This window comes from Alligator mississippiensis, chromosome 1 (assembly GCF_030867095.1).
Source record: "Alligator mississippiensis isolate rAllMis1 chromosome 1, rAllMis1, whole genome shotgun sequence".
Taxonomy (NCBI): Eukaryota; Metazoa; Chordata; order Crocodylia; family Alligatoridae; genus Alligator; species Alligator mississippiensis.
Genome location: NC_081824.1, coordinates 484037724 through 484053322, shown reverse-complemented (window position 1 = coordinate 484053322; position 15599 = coordinate 484037724). Strand labels below are relative to the sequence as shown.

General features: G+C 46.8%; 1 protein-coding gene across 1 annotated transcript in view; it reads left to right on the top strand.

Moving 5' to 3' along the window:
• The window catches only part of LOC132249259 (delta-1-pyrroline-5-carboxylate synthase-like), a 30580-nt gene that overhangs the window by 6989 nt on the left and 7992 nt on the right, over window positions 1–15599 (top strand). Inside the window, exons 3-10 of the mRNA XM_059723863.1 lie at window positions 811–933; window positions 2857–3080; window positions 3634–3783; window positions 3888–3992; window positions 5223–5375; window positions 5842–5932; window positions 9490–9638; window positions 12771–12915. Of these exons, the coding sequence (XP_059579846.1) occupies window positions 811–933; window positions 2857–3080; window positions 3634–3783; window positions 3888–3992; window positions 5223–5375; window positions 5842–5932; window positions 9490–9638; window positions 12771–12915 (1140 nt within the window). The remainder of the gene's footprint in view (window positions 1–810; window positions 934–2856; window positions 3081–3633; window positions 3784–3887; window positions 3993–5222; window positions 5376–5841; window positions 5933–9489; window positions 9639–12770; window positions 12916–15599) is intronic.

Here is a 15599-nt window from a genome sequence, read left to right as displayed (position 1 = left end):
GGTGCCATCTGAGATTGTTGGCTTGTTTGGGCCGGAGGTCAGACTGGATTGGTCAGGCTGACTGTACCGTAAAAGAATAAATATGTCAGTGGTAACAAAATATGCACAACTCGCGTGTGTTGAGAAGGTGACAGAACCCGTGACCGGGAAGGGGTGAGCAGGGAGCAGAGGAGTGAAAACTAGCAGTATTTTCAGTGCCTGATTACTTTCCTGGGCCCCTTAGGACCCTGACTCCCCAAGTGGGAAAAGCTGGCCTAAAGTTATTATGACGCTCTCTTCTGATCCTACGCATACCCTTGGGGTAGTTCCAGCCTTCAGCAGAGCTGTCTTGGGATGTAGCTGGTCAACATTTGGGGGCTGAGGGGTAGGGCAGAAATGCACAAGCCCAGAGCCCTTGACCCAGGTGTGGGAGGCTGCAGAGGATGTGAACTGAGAAGCCCCCACCCGCAGTAGGAGTTCTGAGTCCTAGGCCACAAGGAGCTTGTCAGCATGTCACAGCTCTTCTCTTAGTGTTGTTCAGCTCTGCTCCATCCAAAGGAAGGGCTCCCAGTCCACTCCTGCCTCCCTGTTCCCTCCCCCCTGGCCCTTCCTTGTGCTGCTCATTCACTTCTTGAGTTGAGTGCGTATCGTCCAGCCAGTCTGCGTCTGAACCACTCCCCCACTTGTGAACATGTTGTGTACTGCAGAGGACAGCATGCAAGTTGGGATACGTTGGTGTGCAGGACTGAACACGGTTCCCTATTAGGGATAGGGAGGCAGGGTCACCAAGACTAATGAATCTCTCTGTCTCTCCCTTGCTTTATTTTGTAGGCATCAGTAGTTCTCGTGGGTGTCTCATGATGCTGTGTCGAGCTGCTCTGAGCCCCTGCTTCCACGCCCCTGGACGGTCCCTTCTCTTCTCACCATGGTCCATCGCAGCTATTGCCCGCCCTTGTACGTATCTCAGAGAGCATTCTAGGGCTTGTTTCTAGCAGTGCCAGTTGGGGTGCTCACAGATGTTTAGTTAATGGTATGATTGGATCTGATCTGTGATCTCAATAATCATGCCTCCTGCTGTACCACATGTGTGGCAGGATGTGTGATTTTGGGGATCAGGGGCCACACCCCAGGCACGCCCTGCTTCTCAGTGCAATGGTTGGGGGACAGCAGGCTCCATCTGCACCCACAAAGGATCCAACAGTCAGTCTGTTTGAGCTCTGTTGTGGTTCTGATACTGCTGCCCATCAGCTGATAGTGCGGTCCACCTGGCCACAGATTCATTTTGGGGTGCAATTGAAATGCCACAAAATTATTGTACATTTTGTGTGTGTGTGTGTGTGTGTGTGTGTGTAATAGTTTTGTGGTTGGTTTTGTTTTTTGCTGCACCATTACTTGCATGAACATGTGGCTGAGTTGCACTTTATGATGTGATTAATTGATTAATTGTGCCTTAAATATAATGTCTGGCAGGGGCCTCAGTTAACTCCACACTGCAGTTAATGCACTGTTTTCCCTTCATTCAGCTGTGAAGGACAGTGGAATGAATCGCAGCCAAAGAGATCAGTGCAGCTTTCCTTCCTCAGTCCAGTGATAATTCAGCCAGGTGCTGCAGCTATCGCTGTTTTCATTCAGACAGTTAGCAACTCCAGCCAAGAAATCATGTGGCCTCTAAGAATGCTTGTACTTGTTCTGTGCTTTCTGAGGTGACGGTGGGGATCATAAGTCTCCTCATGTGCTGGTTAGGCAGGGAATTCCCTCTTTATCAAACTCTTCTGTACCTTCAACCTAACTTTCTCCCAGACAAAAGAAAGCATAGTGAGGCAGTTTGATGCCTCTGCTCCCCCTAGACAAAGCATAAGGTTCTGGGGCAGGAGGCCTATAATTGTGTGGATAGGTACAAATGTGAAGATTCTTCATCGCAATCTGAATGCACACGTGGAGGTAATCTGCCTGGCTCTTACCTCTGGGCATGCATGGCTGAGTGTGTTGGTTGCTGTTCTCTGCTGGGCAGACTCCTTGCACCAGAAGCCTCAGGCCATGCAGCGGGCACAGATTCCCCCTACTGCAGCTAGACGCTATGCTGAGATGAGCAACAGTGGTAATACTGCAAATCACAGCATGAAGTCTGTAACTAGCAGTGTTTCTAGATTATTGTGTCTGGTCTCTCCAGGCATTTTAAAGTTAGACCTGTTCTACAATACAGAAACTGCAGGGATACCATGACATTTCCTCTCTTCAGCCAGTTAAAATTTGGCTAGAACTTCAGACTTAATTTCCTGACTGTTGCAAAGGGACCACTGGATATTTACAGACTCGACAGCTAGTGAGGATTGTTGTTGCAGCACCATTTAGCTCTGATGTATTTCCAGTGCCCCTTAACACTGTGCTGACTCAGTGGGGTAGTGCTGTTTTAGAGAGAAAAATGCTCCCATTCCCTGCTTCTCTTCTGCCTTAGCCTTATCTAACGGCTGACCCAGCTGGCTGCAGTTTCTGATTTCTATTGAGTCAAGTTGCATGCATCACCAAGCACTATAGCTAAAGCAGTTTCCAAAGCCATCTAAGTTATGTAAGAGGCACTCAGCTCAGTAGCTTTTCAACAAGCCTCCTCATCTGTACCTCAGATTCACTGGCCAACATGTTGCTTAGGAATGACTTACGCTCAAGCAGTTATTTGGAGGATGAGTGCATTGAAGTGGCTGGGTGGTAAGCCCTGAGTGTGTGCTATGGACCCCTTAGATTTGGGGAAGGGGAAGTTTTTGGTATGTAAGGGGTGGTGAGAGAGGGGAGGGGTCCATACCTAGGTTCTCCACATTGTGGGTTCTGTGGCTGGGAAGTACAGGCTTTTCTCTAGTCTTCCATGTTGTTTTGAAACCACAGCTCTCCCTGCCCACAACTGGGTGCTGAAGAATGGCTCTGTCCGCTGCTGGAGCAACATCCCATTCATCACTGTGCCACTCAGCCGGACGCACGGCAAGTCGTTTGCTCACCGCAGTGAACTGAAGCACGCTAAGCGGATCGTGGTGAAGCTGGGCAGTGCTGTGGTCACCCGTGGAGATGAGTGTGGATTGGCTCTTGGGCGGCTGGCATCCATTGTTGAGCAGGTAACTTAGTGACTAAGAATGACTTGTGCTTCTCAAGCTGGTTAGTCGGCTTCCCCTTCCAGCTGTAAATTACACCTCAAAACTTCCACACAAACTTCTGCTGCTCTTGTAACAGGGCACAACTGAAAACTGTACTAGAGAGGAAGGGGCAGCAGGGACAGCCTGTGCCTTAATATGTGTAAGGGAAGCCTAGGGGATAAAGCAGAAACCCCAAGGGAGTTTCTGCCCAGTGCAGAGGAGGGAGGAACCATCAGGAAGGGGGGAAAGGTTTTGGACTTTGCTAAAATGGGAAGAGATGATCTTCTGTGCCCCTTTGGATATTGAAAATTACCATGGATTAGAGTCCTAGTGAATGTTGGTCAGGGCATCACGACCTATGACGTGGATAACTTTGCGCCTGTTCTCTGGGCAAGCAGGTGGTTTTGGGCTTCAGAAATCATTGAGCTTGTGGTACACTCAAACTGTGTACGGTGGAAGTGGGGGAGGGACATCTTGGCAAGCCGGCAGCTGCCCTGTTCTGGGCCTGATCTCCCTCTTTTCTCCCTGCCTGCAGGTGTCGATGCTTCAGAACCAGGGCCGAGAGATGATGATTGTCACCAGTGGAGCCGTGGCTTTTGGCAAGCAGCGACTGCGCCATGAGATCCTGCTCTCCCAGAGCGTGCGACAGGCCTTGCACTCTGGGCAGAACCAGCTGAAGGACATGGTACATGGTGAAGGCAGGCACCTGGCCTCTGGAGGGATGTGAGGCAGAGGTTGCTCATGTCCCCACCTGTGTGCCAACTGATGGGCCTTCTCTGGTCTTTGCAGGCTATCCCGGTCCTGGAGGCACGAGCTTGTGCAGCTGCTGGGCAGAGTGGACTGATGGCTTTGTATGAGGCCATGTTCACGCAGTACAGCATCTGTGCAGCTCAGGTGAGTAGGTGCACTTATCCCATGATGCATCTTGACAATCCTTCCAGGCTGTTTTATTGCTCTGACTTCTTAGAGTATCTGTGTTGCACTTACTGCCATCCCAGACCTCTGCTTCAGTCCCACTTGTGCAGGGTTGTAATGCAGTGGGAGTGACAGCTGGCACAAGAGCTTGTTCAGCTAAAGGTAACTTAGATCAACTTCTCTACTATAAGTAGGGTGAAATAGCATTGTGTCTAGATTTGTTTTCTAACTGGTGAGATGAGATTAGGGCAAGGACCTAAGGATCACAAACAGAACTGGGACTGCCATGCTAAATGTGGAGAGTACCCATGTGGAGAGTCCCTCTAAAATGGACTGAACATTTAGACAGTCTAATATGGACTGTCTGTTCACTGAAACCTCTCCACTGCATATACAGGCAACCCCTGTTTAGCACTCTTCACTGGTTCCTGAAAAACTGAGCGTTAAGCAAAACTAATGTGAAGCAAAACCGAAAGTTTTAACAACCCAAAACAGCCACCGCAAGTGTTTTTAATGACCCAAGATGGCGACCATAAGCATTATAACAAAACTTGCTGAGCGCTAAGTGGAATCAGGTATCAATTTAAAATGAGCATTATAGTGACTTAGTGCTATGCGAAACAGCGTTAAGCGGGGGTTTCCTGTACCTGGCCATGGACATCTCTAACAGATAGTGGTACACTACTGCTTGGACTACTATAGGAATGTGGGCTTTGTCTGTTTATCTTGGATAGTCTGCAAGGGTTACGCTCAAGTACAGCACAAGCCTGTGTAAACACCTCTAGGTTCTTGTATCAACCACATCCCTGTGGTAGTTGAGATCTTTAAAGCACCATGTCACTCAGGTGACTTCTGCATGTTCTGTGAAGTAGGATGTGCTAAATTCACTCATGAAATAAGTATCCTGCACTGCAGAGTAAATGCAGCCATGCAGAAATAGGCTGGATTCTGTCCTGGCTGGTGTGCACATGGGTCTTCTGTCCTCATATGCAGAAAAATTAAATTTCTTCTATTTAAAAACACTTGGCTAGTTGTGCAAGCAGAACTCCCAGATGTTCTTCTGGTCAGAGACTTCTGCAGCATTGCATGGTGCCTCCCAGTCCTCATCAGCCAGTTTTCAATGCCTGGTGAGAAAAGAAGGGTGTAAGGCAAAAATCTGCCAGAAAGGCCATGCACAAAGCTCCTGCTGGAAGTCTTTCCTCCTTTCAGATCTTAGTCACCAACCTGGATTTCCATGATGAGCAGAAACGCCGGAACCGGAATGGGACATTGCACGAGCTGCTGCGAATGAACATTGTCCCCATCATTAACACCAATGACGCTGTTGTTCCACCTCCAGAGCCAAACAGTGATCTGCAGGGGGTAAATGTGGGTAAAGTATTGCAGGGGGCAGATCCGGTCTGTGGCCCTGCTTGGAGCATGAAGGCTTGGCTCACTAACCTCCGCAGGGAAAGCTGCAATGTAAGAACTAAAGAAAAGCATGGCAATGCTGGGGCTGAACAGAGACACGTAGAGCACAACAGAACAATGGGGGCAGCAGAGCAGGGGACACGGTCTGCCATGGCTGGCTTCTGGCAGGGCTCAGTGAGGGAGAAAGGATGGGACGGAGGTATGGGCATGACGTGGTTTGGCTGTTACTTGCTGCATGCCAGTAGTGTGTTCAGTTACCTACCAACAAGGATGGCATCCAGAAAACTTGGCGCTGCATGGAGAAAGCTTCTCAAAGGTGCATGGTAGCACTGATGTGGCTTGTCTTTGTTGGGCATGGCTATGGCTCTGCTTGCTAGCTTCACCCAGGTAGCATTGCTGACCTCTCAATGCATTCCAGGTCATTAGCGTGAAGGATAATGATAGTTTGGCAGCACGACTGGCGGTAGAAATGAAGACCGATCTCCTAATTGTTCTCTCGGACGTGGAAGGTACGTAGTCCTTCAACTTTGACTACACAAGTAGTTTTTTCCCTTAAATTCCCTACAGAGGTCATAACCTGCAAGATGCATGCTGATGTTAATCTCCTTCACTTTTGCCTGTATATTGTATCCTTATTGTTGTCTGTATATGCTCTCTGTGAGAGTAAACTCTTCAAGGCTAGGACTAGGTGGAGCTCTCCAATGAGTGGAGCCTAGCACTGGATAAAGTACAATGTTTTGCAAAGTGCTGTGTCATCCACTTTGGATCTCAGGGACAGTGCAATTGAAATTCAGAAACGACGTAGTAAGACAAGAAAGGGCTGTTTGCCCTCTAGAGTTTTGGGATTTCTCTGTAATATTGGTTAAATTATTTTAGATGGGTTGGAAATTACTTCTGTATGTCTGACTGCCAACTTGAGGTTAAAAAATACAGCCTGGGCCACTAGTGTAAAAGTGGGCTGAGGGTCCAACCGGATCCTGCTGTAGCTCCATTAGCATATGAGCTGTCCTTCTGCATTGGAGAGAGTCCAGCGGAAGGCAACAAGACGGTTGGGGGGCTGGGGCACATGACATGTGAGGAGAGGCTGAGGAAACTAAGCTTATTTAGTCTGCAGAAGAGAAGATTATGGCGGGGTTTAATAGCAGCCTTGAACTACCTGCAATGTGGTTCCAAAGGGGATGGATCTGGACCGGTCTCAGTGGGGGCAGATGACTGAACAAGGAGCAATGGTCTCCAGTTGCAGCAAGGGAAGTTTAGGTTACATGTTAGGAAGAACTTTCTCATGAGGAGGGTAGTACAGCACTGGAACAGGCTACCCAAAGAGACTGTGGTTACTGTCCTTGGAGGTTTTTAAGACCTGGCTAGACAAAGCCTTGGCTAGGATAAGATGCTTGGGGATGGTCCTGCTTTGAGCAGGCAGTTGGACTAGATGACCTCCTGAGGTCCTTTCCAGCCCTCGTGTTCTACGATTCTGTGATTCTATAATTGTTCGTATTTTAACTCCATCCTGGGGCTCCTGAAGCTTGGCTCAGTGCAAGGTTTTACCACAGTGACAATGGTGTGTATATGTGCCAAGCATAGCATTGCACAGCCCTGGGCCCAAACTCTGATGTGCTGAGACACATTGACCAATAGCTACTGTCCTATCACCTGGTCAGGAGAGCACAGGAGAGGGAGGGCATGATACATTTGCAGAGACCCTCTTCCATAACCAAGGTGTGATTGGTCACTTTTATCTACCCAGCTTCATTAGAAGTGTGGATTTGATATGGGTGCCTGTTGGCTGATGATGTGTGCATGCTTAGGATCCCTGGTGAAACTCGGAGGCTAATCTACTTTAATTTGGGGAGTGGCTGGACAAGTCTGCTCTTCCAGAAAGCATTACCCTTCCTGGGGCTTGCAGACATTGCCAGTTTTAGAGATCCTTGACCCCTTCCCAGATGCTCAGAACTTGTGCCTTTCTATTTTCCAGTTCCTTGATCAGAATTACTGTTTTTTGGCTGAGTGACATGTTCTGTTGTAAACAGTGACCCATTAGGCACTGACTTGCAACCTGTTCACTTTTGGATGATGAAATGTGTTACAGTTCAGGCATGAGCTGTGGCAGTATTCTCTCTGAGTCTTTCAGTGGATGCTTCCTTCTACTGACAATCCTGCACCCGTGTTTGAGTGGAACCGCATCATCCCTTTGCTCTCCAGGCTGTGCCACCCTGTTTACTAGTTGCATTTACCTTTGGCAAGTCCTTCTGCAAACAGCAATTGGTAGTAAAATCAGTGATAGAAAACAGCTCGTGCAAAATACGTATGTATTTAGCACTAGTACTGTTGGGCAGAGAATACAGCTGAACATGAAGCCTGACCTGGCAAGGGCTTTGCCCCAGCCCCCAGCAGGTGGAACCTCTGAGCTTCTGCCCCCTGAGTCTGATTTTCTGGGTTGCTGTCTGGCTGGGGTCCTTGCTTGCCCTGTAAACAAAAGCAATGAATAGTGAACAAAGGTTTGTGCCTGGACTTTTCCATGTTTCTTTGGCGTTGTCAGTTAACCTGCTGGCTAGAGTGTGGTGAGAGTAACCTTCAAACGACAAACGTGTGTTTGTGTCAGGGTCTCACAGAGCCCCAAAGCCACATGTTAACTGTTGGGCTTCCTTATAGCCAGTCTTCACTCAGTCAAATAACTAGAGGTTCCTGCTGTTCACTTTCCAAAGAGGAAAATATTCTTCCCACAAAGAACAGCCTACCAGTTACAACAGTTGGTGGCCCTTACAGAAAGGGAGAGTGAATGGCCATCTCTAGATGCTTTGCAGCTCGAGTGCTGTAGCTCGTATCCCATAGCCCACTCCATATTGCTGATCCTTCTACTGTCTTTTCAGAAAAAAACCCTAAAATCCATAGCAGATCATGATGCCTTTCCCTCCTGAAGAATTTAGTTTTACATGTGCCGACTGGTTGGTGCTTGCTAAAATTAAGCAAAGGGCCAATATCAAGTTTTACACTTATGAGAAGTGAAGAGGAAAGATAAAGAGGCTGGAGGTGCTATTAGCGAACTGATTATTTCAAGAAAGAACCCCAGCCCTAATTATGCACTCCCTCCTTGAACAAGTGCCCCCTGCACAGCCCTCACCTTTGCTTCATGCTGGTTAGCTTCTGCATGCACAGATGTGTTCTGTCACTGCAGACTTGCACCAGGGTCATTCCATTGACTTCAGTGGATTTAGGCAAAACTTATTTAACCACAAACCAGGAATTTACTGGATCTGTGCTTCATCTATCATCCTCCACTTGCCTACTGAGCAGGGAATAAGGAGAAGGTCCTGCAGCACAGGCTGCATGCATACATGCAGAGTGCATATCCCTGCGTGTGCTGCTTTAATGATTCTCTAGTGGGTGTTTCTATGGCATTTCTGGTGAGATGGCAGTAAGAGATGCTTAAAGGGGCAGAAAACTAGAAGTCAGTCAACTTAAAATGTCATTTCTTTTTCAAGCAGGCTCGTTTGTGTATTCTGCTCTTGTGTCCCCTGGAGCGGTTGGCATTACTTGACCTTTCATTGCTCTTCTTGGAACTATCTCCCACCTGTAGACCTCTGTGAAACATGGTGCTCTGCTGTGTTGTTGGAGGCCATGGCAGTGGTGCCTGTCCCCTCCCTGACTTTGCTAATGTCTTTCCATGTGCAGCTTCATACTGCTCTGTTGCAGGCTTGTCACACTGCAAGCTCATATCCCATTTTCTGTCATCTCTTGCTCCATTGCATCTGCCAACATCACTGCTTCTCAGGCTTCCTGCTATCATTTCAGATATGTTGTCTTTCTCTTTTTTATGCGTTTAGTTCTCTTTCTTTTAAGCTTAACTTTGAAGTTCTTCATTTTTGGGGACAAGCACCTCCTGGTTCAGGCTCACAACCTTGTCCTGAGCTGGGTTTGTTGAGACCTGCACAGGTGTCCTCTTGCAGTGGTAAATGGTCAGTGCCCATACCTTTGTAATGGAGAAGAGCTCCCTAACCCTCCCAGTTCTGTTCCCCTGAACGACAGAGTCCAAAGATATACAGAGCTAACAAATAGATTTGCATTTTAGGACTCTTTGACAGCCCCCCGGGGTCAGATGATGCGAAGCTTATTGACATATTTTACCCGGGAGACCAGCAGTCTGTGACCTTTGGAACCAAATCCCGGGTAGGAATGGGAGGCATGGAAGCCAAGGGAGGAGAAAACTCTAGAGCCTATGTTGCTTGCTTTTCATATGGGAAAAGCAATGTTCTGAAATGGTCTGAGATGCACTTTACCTTTGAGCCTTGCTCTAAGTCTGTTTTCGAACAAACGTGTACATTGCATTGAGTTTAACCCATTCTCTCTGTCTCCTTCCTGTATATAGACGCATTTCTGGCTTCTGAAAGAGGAACTCTGGGGTATTTTAGTCCTTTATCTGCGCATTTGTTCCATTACAGAGAGGTTAATTTCGCTACCGTGCACATGACCTTTTCATTGTTTTTTGGGAACTTTCCCCATCTCCAGTGTTCCTTTTCCTGCAGAGATTTGTTTTTAAATCCCATGCAAAACAGAACATTGGACGTGTCTGCAAGAGAAGCTTACTGCGCAGTAGTGTGTTGGTCAAAAACTGTGCTAATGCGCTGTTGTGCAGTGTTATTAAGCTCTTGTGCAGTAAGCACCACAAAAAACATGCACCAGTGCTACTGCGCAGTAACTAGTTACTGCTCATTTAGTTAGTACTTCATTAGGTAAGTACTAAACTAAATGCTCAGTATCTAAGCTCATTAATGAACGTATAGACATACCTACCCATTGTGTCCTTTGGTATGGATGTAGTGAGGAGGGGCATCTCCATGATGGGGATGAGCCAGTTCCTAAGGAGGTCTTAAAAGCTACAGTATTTCCAACTGCTGGAAGGCTCAAGTTCAGTGCCTCTTCAGTAGCTTTATTTAAATATTTCCAGTTGCATATGCAGGTTCAATAAGACCAGGAGAACTTCAGAATCTAAATGCACAAATGGGAAGAGGTATAGAGAAAGGAGTTTTACATTTAATGAAGTCCCAAATGTAACTTTGTGGGGATAGGAGAGCTAAAACAAAATAAATTCCACTGTATGCAAAGTGTGGCTGTCTTCTGGCATGAAGAGCTGGTGGAAAACTGTCCATTGCATAGGAGCACTCAAATTGCCCAAAGCACCAGCTGGGATTGTCAGTACTAGAAAAAAAAAGTAAGTGCGAAGATCCTAGGAATGGGCAAGGTGGGGATGGATTATTGCTGAAATGAAGTGAACTGAGATCAGGGAAATGTCCTGAGAAAATTATGGGATGCCAGATGAGCACCCTACATGTCAGTATATGTGGCGAAAAATCCATAAACCCCTCTATAGTAGTGAGAGACTTTTTAAAGGTGGGTTGGGGGGTGGGGGGAATGAGAGTCCTGCAGTAGAAGGGGAACGTAATGTAATGAGCAGATGGAAAACTCAGTCTCCCAGTCCAGGGGGGTCCTGTGCATCTGCACTGGAGGAGAGCTATAGAGCTAAGGAAGTGGAACTGTATCTGAAGGATTGAACAGGGTCTGAGAAAGCTTCCTCCTTATATGCACAGCAATAAGAACAGACATACTTACAAATATACTCGTATTGTCTTGCCTGCAGCCCATTTAGGAAAAAAGTGATGGCGAATGGATTCATGTCAGTGTAATAATTTATAAACAATGGTATCTCAGGATAGGGAAGTTTTTGTCAAGAAGTCACTTCTCCAGTTGAAATGATTGCTTTGGAGTCTGGGAAAAGGTGATTCTGTCTTAAAAATTAAGGATCACACATGAGCTGCTTCAAGTAAACGTTGACCCATAATTTAATTGCATTAAACATCGTAGACATCAGAATTTGTGCTTGGCCACTAAACTGCAGACGGGAGACTCCCACGCTGCCCCGCCCATCTGCAAAGAGTTCCCTGTTCATATCTGCAAAGGTCCCTCCTTTTCATCCCTCTTTCAAACTCTCCTTTGACATGAAGTGTACAAGAACTCAGAAGCAGTTGGGCGGGCAGCGGGCTAAGGCTGCTATCCCAGATCAGCAATATTGTCTCATCATTTCCTTTTGTTACCCATCTGCCTGTTCAACATGTTGAGTCCTTTTCCCAAGCAGCTTACAGTTTTTCCATGTTTGAATAGCACCTAGCATAGGGCACTTAGTAATAGACACTGAGGAAACATGTGGAAAGGGTGTGAACCCAAAAATGAAAAAAATAGAAGGCCTCAGATTAACAAACTGTATGTGGTATGGCCATGTCAGAACACGCATTCTTGCATGCAAAAGGAAACTGAAAGGCAAGACAGCGATCCAGCCCCAGTGAGACTGGTGTAAAGGAGTACAGCACATGAGGTAAATTGGGGAGGGAAATCAAAGAACTAAAATCACTTTGAAGAGCCATTACCAAAGAGATAGAAACAGTACCCAATCCTTCAAGATCTGAAGCTGGAGACCCTCAGAAAATCACTGGTGTCACTGGACTTCAGGGGGGTAATTTAGGAAGGTAAGGACATAGAAATCAGGTTTATTGTCTATGATGGTGCCTAGGAACCAAACAAGAACAGGCTGTCATTATGCTGGGCACAGGACAGACAGCAGCAGACAGTCTCGAGAGTCAGCTCTTCATCCTTCTTCCTTGTCACCGCCATCACCTCGGTATGTGCTGTTTCAGAATTGACAGTTCCAAATTACCAAAGATGAGAGGATAAAATCCAAGAATTGTGGAGGAAGGATGTGGCTGAACTTTTGACAGATGTGCTGCCCATCATTAAATCACCTGCTGGTTTTTGGTTGGGCAGCGATGCCTTAAAGGCATGTCCAGCGGTGCTGAGAACAGACACCAGTGACCCTTCTGCTGGCAGGAAAAGTGGTGGAAGCCAAAAGTTAAAAAAGGGACTCCAGACACCTGGATGAGCATGACACGATGGGGACAAACCAGCAGAGCTCTTGTGAAGGAAAACGGTCTCTTCCGCTCAGCACAATGCTTGCTGTTGTGTGTCAACGAAATAGAGGTGCAGGAAAAGTTACTATTATGATTTGTATCTTCAAAAAGCCTCTGTCAGCATGCTGTCAGGCATTTCTTTCTTATTCTGGGCCTTGGCTAGATTCCAGCCCACAGAACTTAGCAGGAATAAATGATCTATTTTCAACCTGGGTTAGCCTGTGGTAGCTCCTACACTGTGTTTGTATGCTCCCAAAGGTGTGTGAGGAGATGGTTCCTGTCATGAAGGATTTACAATCTAAAATCCTACAATGAAGCAGGGATAATCTCTGAAAGAAGATGCTTGCTTGGCATGAAGATTTTTTTCCCCCAGTATTTGCTTTCTTCCTTCTAGGTAAAGGCTGCTCTGTGGGCCCTCCAAGGGGGCACTTCTGTGGTCATTGCAAATGGGACGCCCCCAAAGATCTCTGGCCACGTCATCACGGACATTGTGGAAGGGAAAAAAGTTGGCACCTTTTTTTCAGAAGTGAAACCTGCAGGTAAGCTGGTATGCGGGGCAGTTTGGAGATGAGGACTGAGTGAAGGGCTGAAGGTTTCTGGCATCTCTAAACCAATGGTGGCAGATGCCAGGGAGAGCATGGCAAGGGATGGATCACTCTAGATCTACCTTGTAACATATGCTGTCTGTCTCCTGCCACTGTCAGAAACAGACGACTGGGCTAGATGGACAGTTGGTCTGACCTGGCATATGTGGGTGACTGGTGCCTCCTGAGACTGGGGGGGATGACAGTGGGTGACAGTGTCGGTGGCAGGGTGGCGAGCAGCGACTGCCCACAGAAGCTGGCAGCAGCGGTGGGGCGGGGGCGAGCAGGACTGCCCACAGAAGCCAGCGGTGGCGGCCAGTCTCAGGGGACAGGGGGCACGTGCCCCCCCACCAGTCACCTATGCTGGTATGGCACTTCTCGCATTCTTTGTAGATATTGGGGTTTGGGGAAGGCTTCCTAGGGGGATGAAGATGGGTTACAACTTTATCTATAGCTGTAAGAAACTGACAAAAATGTACTTTGTGAGGCTAGCAGATCATTTTTAAAAGATGTGTATCCATGTGTAGGGTCTGTAGCTGTGCTGCGGCAGTGTGCCTGCTGGCCTCCTGGGGCTAAGGCTGTGGGTTCAAGACCCCTGGTTTCCTTGGCCGGAGGGCATCTGAGGTGTGTGTCCTATCCTGAGCAACAAAAATGATCAGGGGCCTGGGAGATGAGACTTATGAGGAGAGGCTGAAAGAAACTCAGGAGAAGAGAAGATTGAAGGGGGATTTGATAAGTCTTTAAATACCTGAAGGGCAATTACTGAGAGGATGGAGATAGGCTTTTCCCTTTGGCCATGGGGGACAGGACTAGGGGCAATGGCCTCAAGCTACAGCAGAGGAAATTTCTGACTGTGAGGTGGTCAAGAGTTGGAATAGGCTGCCTAGAGAAGTCGTAGACTCTCTATCCATGGAAGTTTTCAAGAGTACTTTGGACAGACACTTGCCTGGGATGGTTTAGTCAGCGATGATCCTACCCTGAGCAGATGACCTTGTGAGTTTCCTTCCAGCCCTACTTTCCCATGGTCCTATGATCTGATAGAGTCCCTTGCATGCTCCTTGTATGACCACTGATGGGCTATAATTAAATTGTCTTTCAACCTTTCTTTAGTGAGTTAAAAAAACTGAACTCCTTAAACTTCTCATCTTAAGGCACACTTTTGTAGAGTGTAAATCATTTCTGTAGCTGTTCTCTGGACCTTCTGCCATTTTCTCTTATCCGTATAAGATGGAGACACCAGAACTTCCATACGGGGTTGGAAAGTTACCTTGGCACGGCATTGGTAAGACCAAGATCTCTTTCTAATCCTACTTGGTGGTCTCCTCATAGTACATCAAAGCATTGTGTTAGCTGGCTATCCCAAAACCTTGAGCTTGGGAGTGAATGTTCAGTTTGCCTTCTGCAGCAACACCTGAGCCTTTTTCAGAGCCACTGCTTTTCAGACTACAATCCTTTTTTCCTATAGATACAATCTATGTTCTCTGTTCCTATGTCTTTGAAAAAGATATGTTGCCTTTTAGGTGATCAGATCTCTTTAGCATTGACTTATCCTTCTTTTTTGCTATCCCATGTGTCTGAGAGAGAGACATTCCTTGGACATGAATGTATTATTTCTAGACGCTGATTTAAAAATAATTGAGTGGACTGAGAACCAATCCCAGCAGTGCCCCAAAGAGATATACTGTATTAACTGAGAATTCCTTTTTTGAGCTCTGAAAGTTGTGCCTTGCCTATTTTAATAGTGGTCTTTGTAGTTGTGATGGCTTAAGGAATATGAGAGAAGCTAGATTTGTTTTGGCAATTTCTTAATGGAACAACTCAGTAGTAGGAAGAGATGTTAGACAAACATTTTAGGTACAAATGCTAGTTTGTCTGACTTCTTTCCCAAATACACTTGGTCCTACTCCTCTCCTAGTGCTGGGAATGATCTTAGGAGTCCAGGCTATCTCCTTACTCTAACCACTGCTAACAGATTGCACTACTGTGGATGAAGACCTAGGCCAAAAAGTGACAGGAGGGAGTATAGAAGTCCTCTGCAGGTACTTGGAATGACAGAGATCATTTGGGGAGGGCCAAAGGATTGTGAAGAGCCTGAGATATTGGGTTGTGGGGTTAGAGGAGACGAGGAAGAAGCTGAGAACAAAGGTATCCTCATGGGTCAGCTACACTGACATAGTGTATCTGGCTCTGCACAAGAGAGCAGGGAGATGGTCAGAGGAGGAACACATCAGGAAAGGTGGATATGCTCCCGGCTCTTAACGTTTTTGTTTATGGTTTTTGTCTGTTTACAAGATTTTTACCACTCTGATACTGTCTTTACCTAGGAATATTTTTCTGTCTCTTTCTGTTGCTTGCAAGTCCCCAAGCTTACCTGAATATATTTAAGAGGCAAGGATTCCTTAGGGTGACATCTTTTAATGGACCAACTATGTAGCTGGGAAATGAGATAGACAAGCTTTCTTTTGAATGCAAGACATTCTTCCTCAGGTCACTAAACATGAATATAATTAGGCATGATTTTGATGTCACTTTCTGCATGGGTATAGTTGCAGCTTCTTGGATGTGCACATGAAACCGCATGTGTACCCTTCCATGTGTTGAGAGAAAGGGTGAGAGGTTTTAGCCAGTGTATCTTTTCT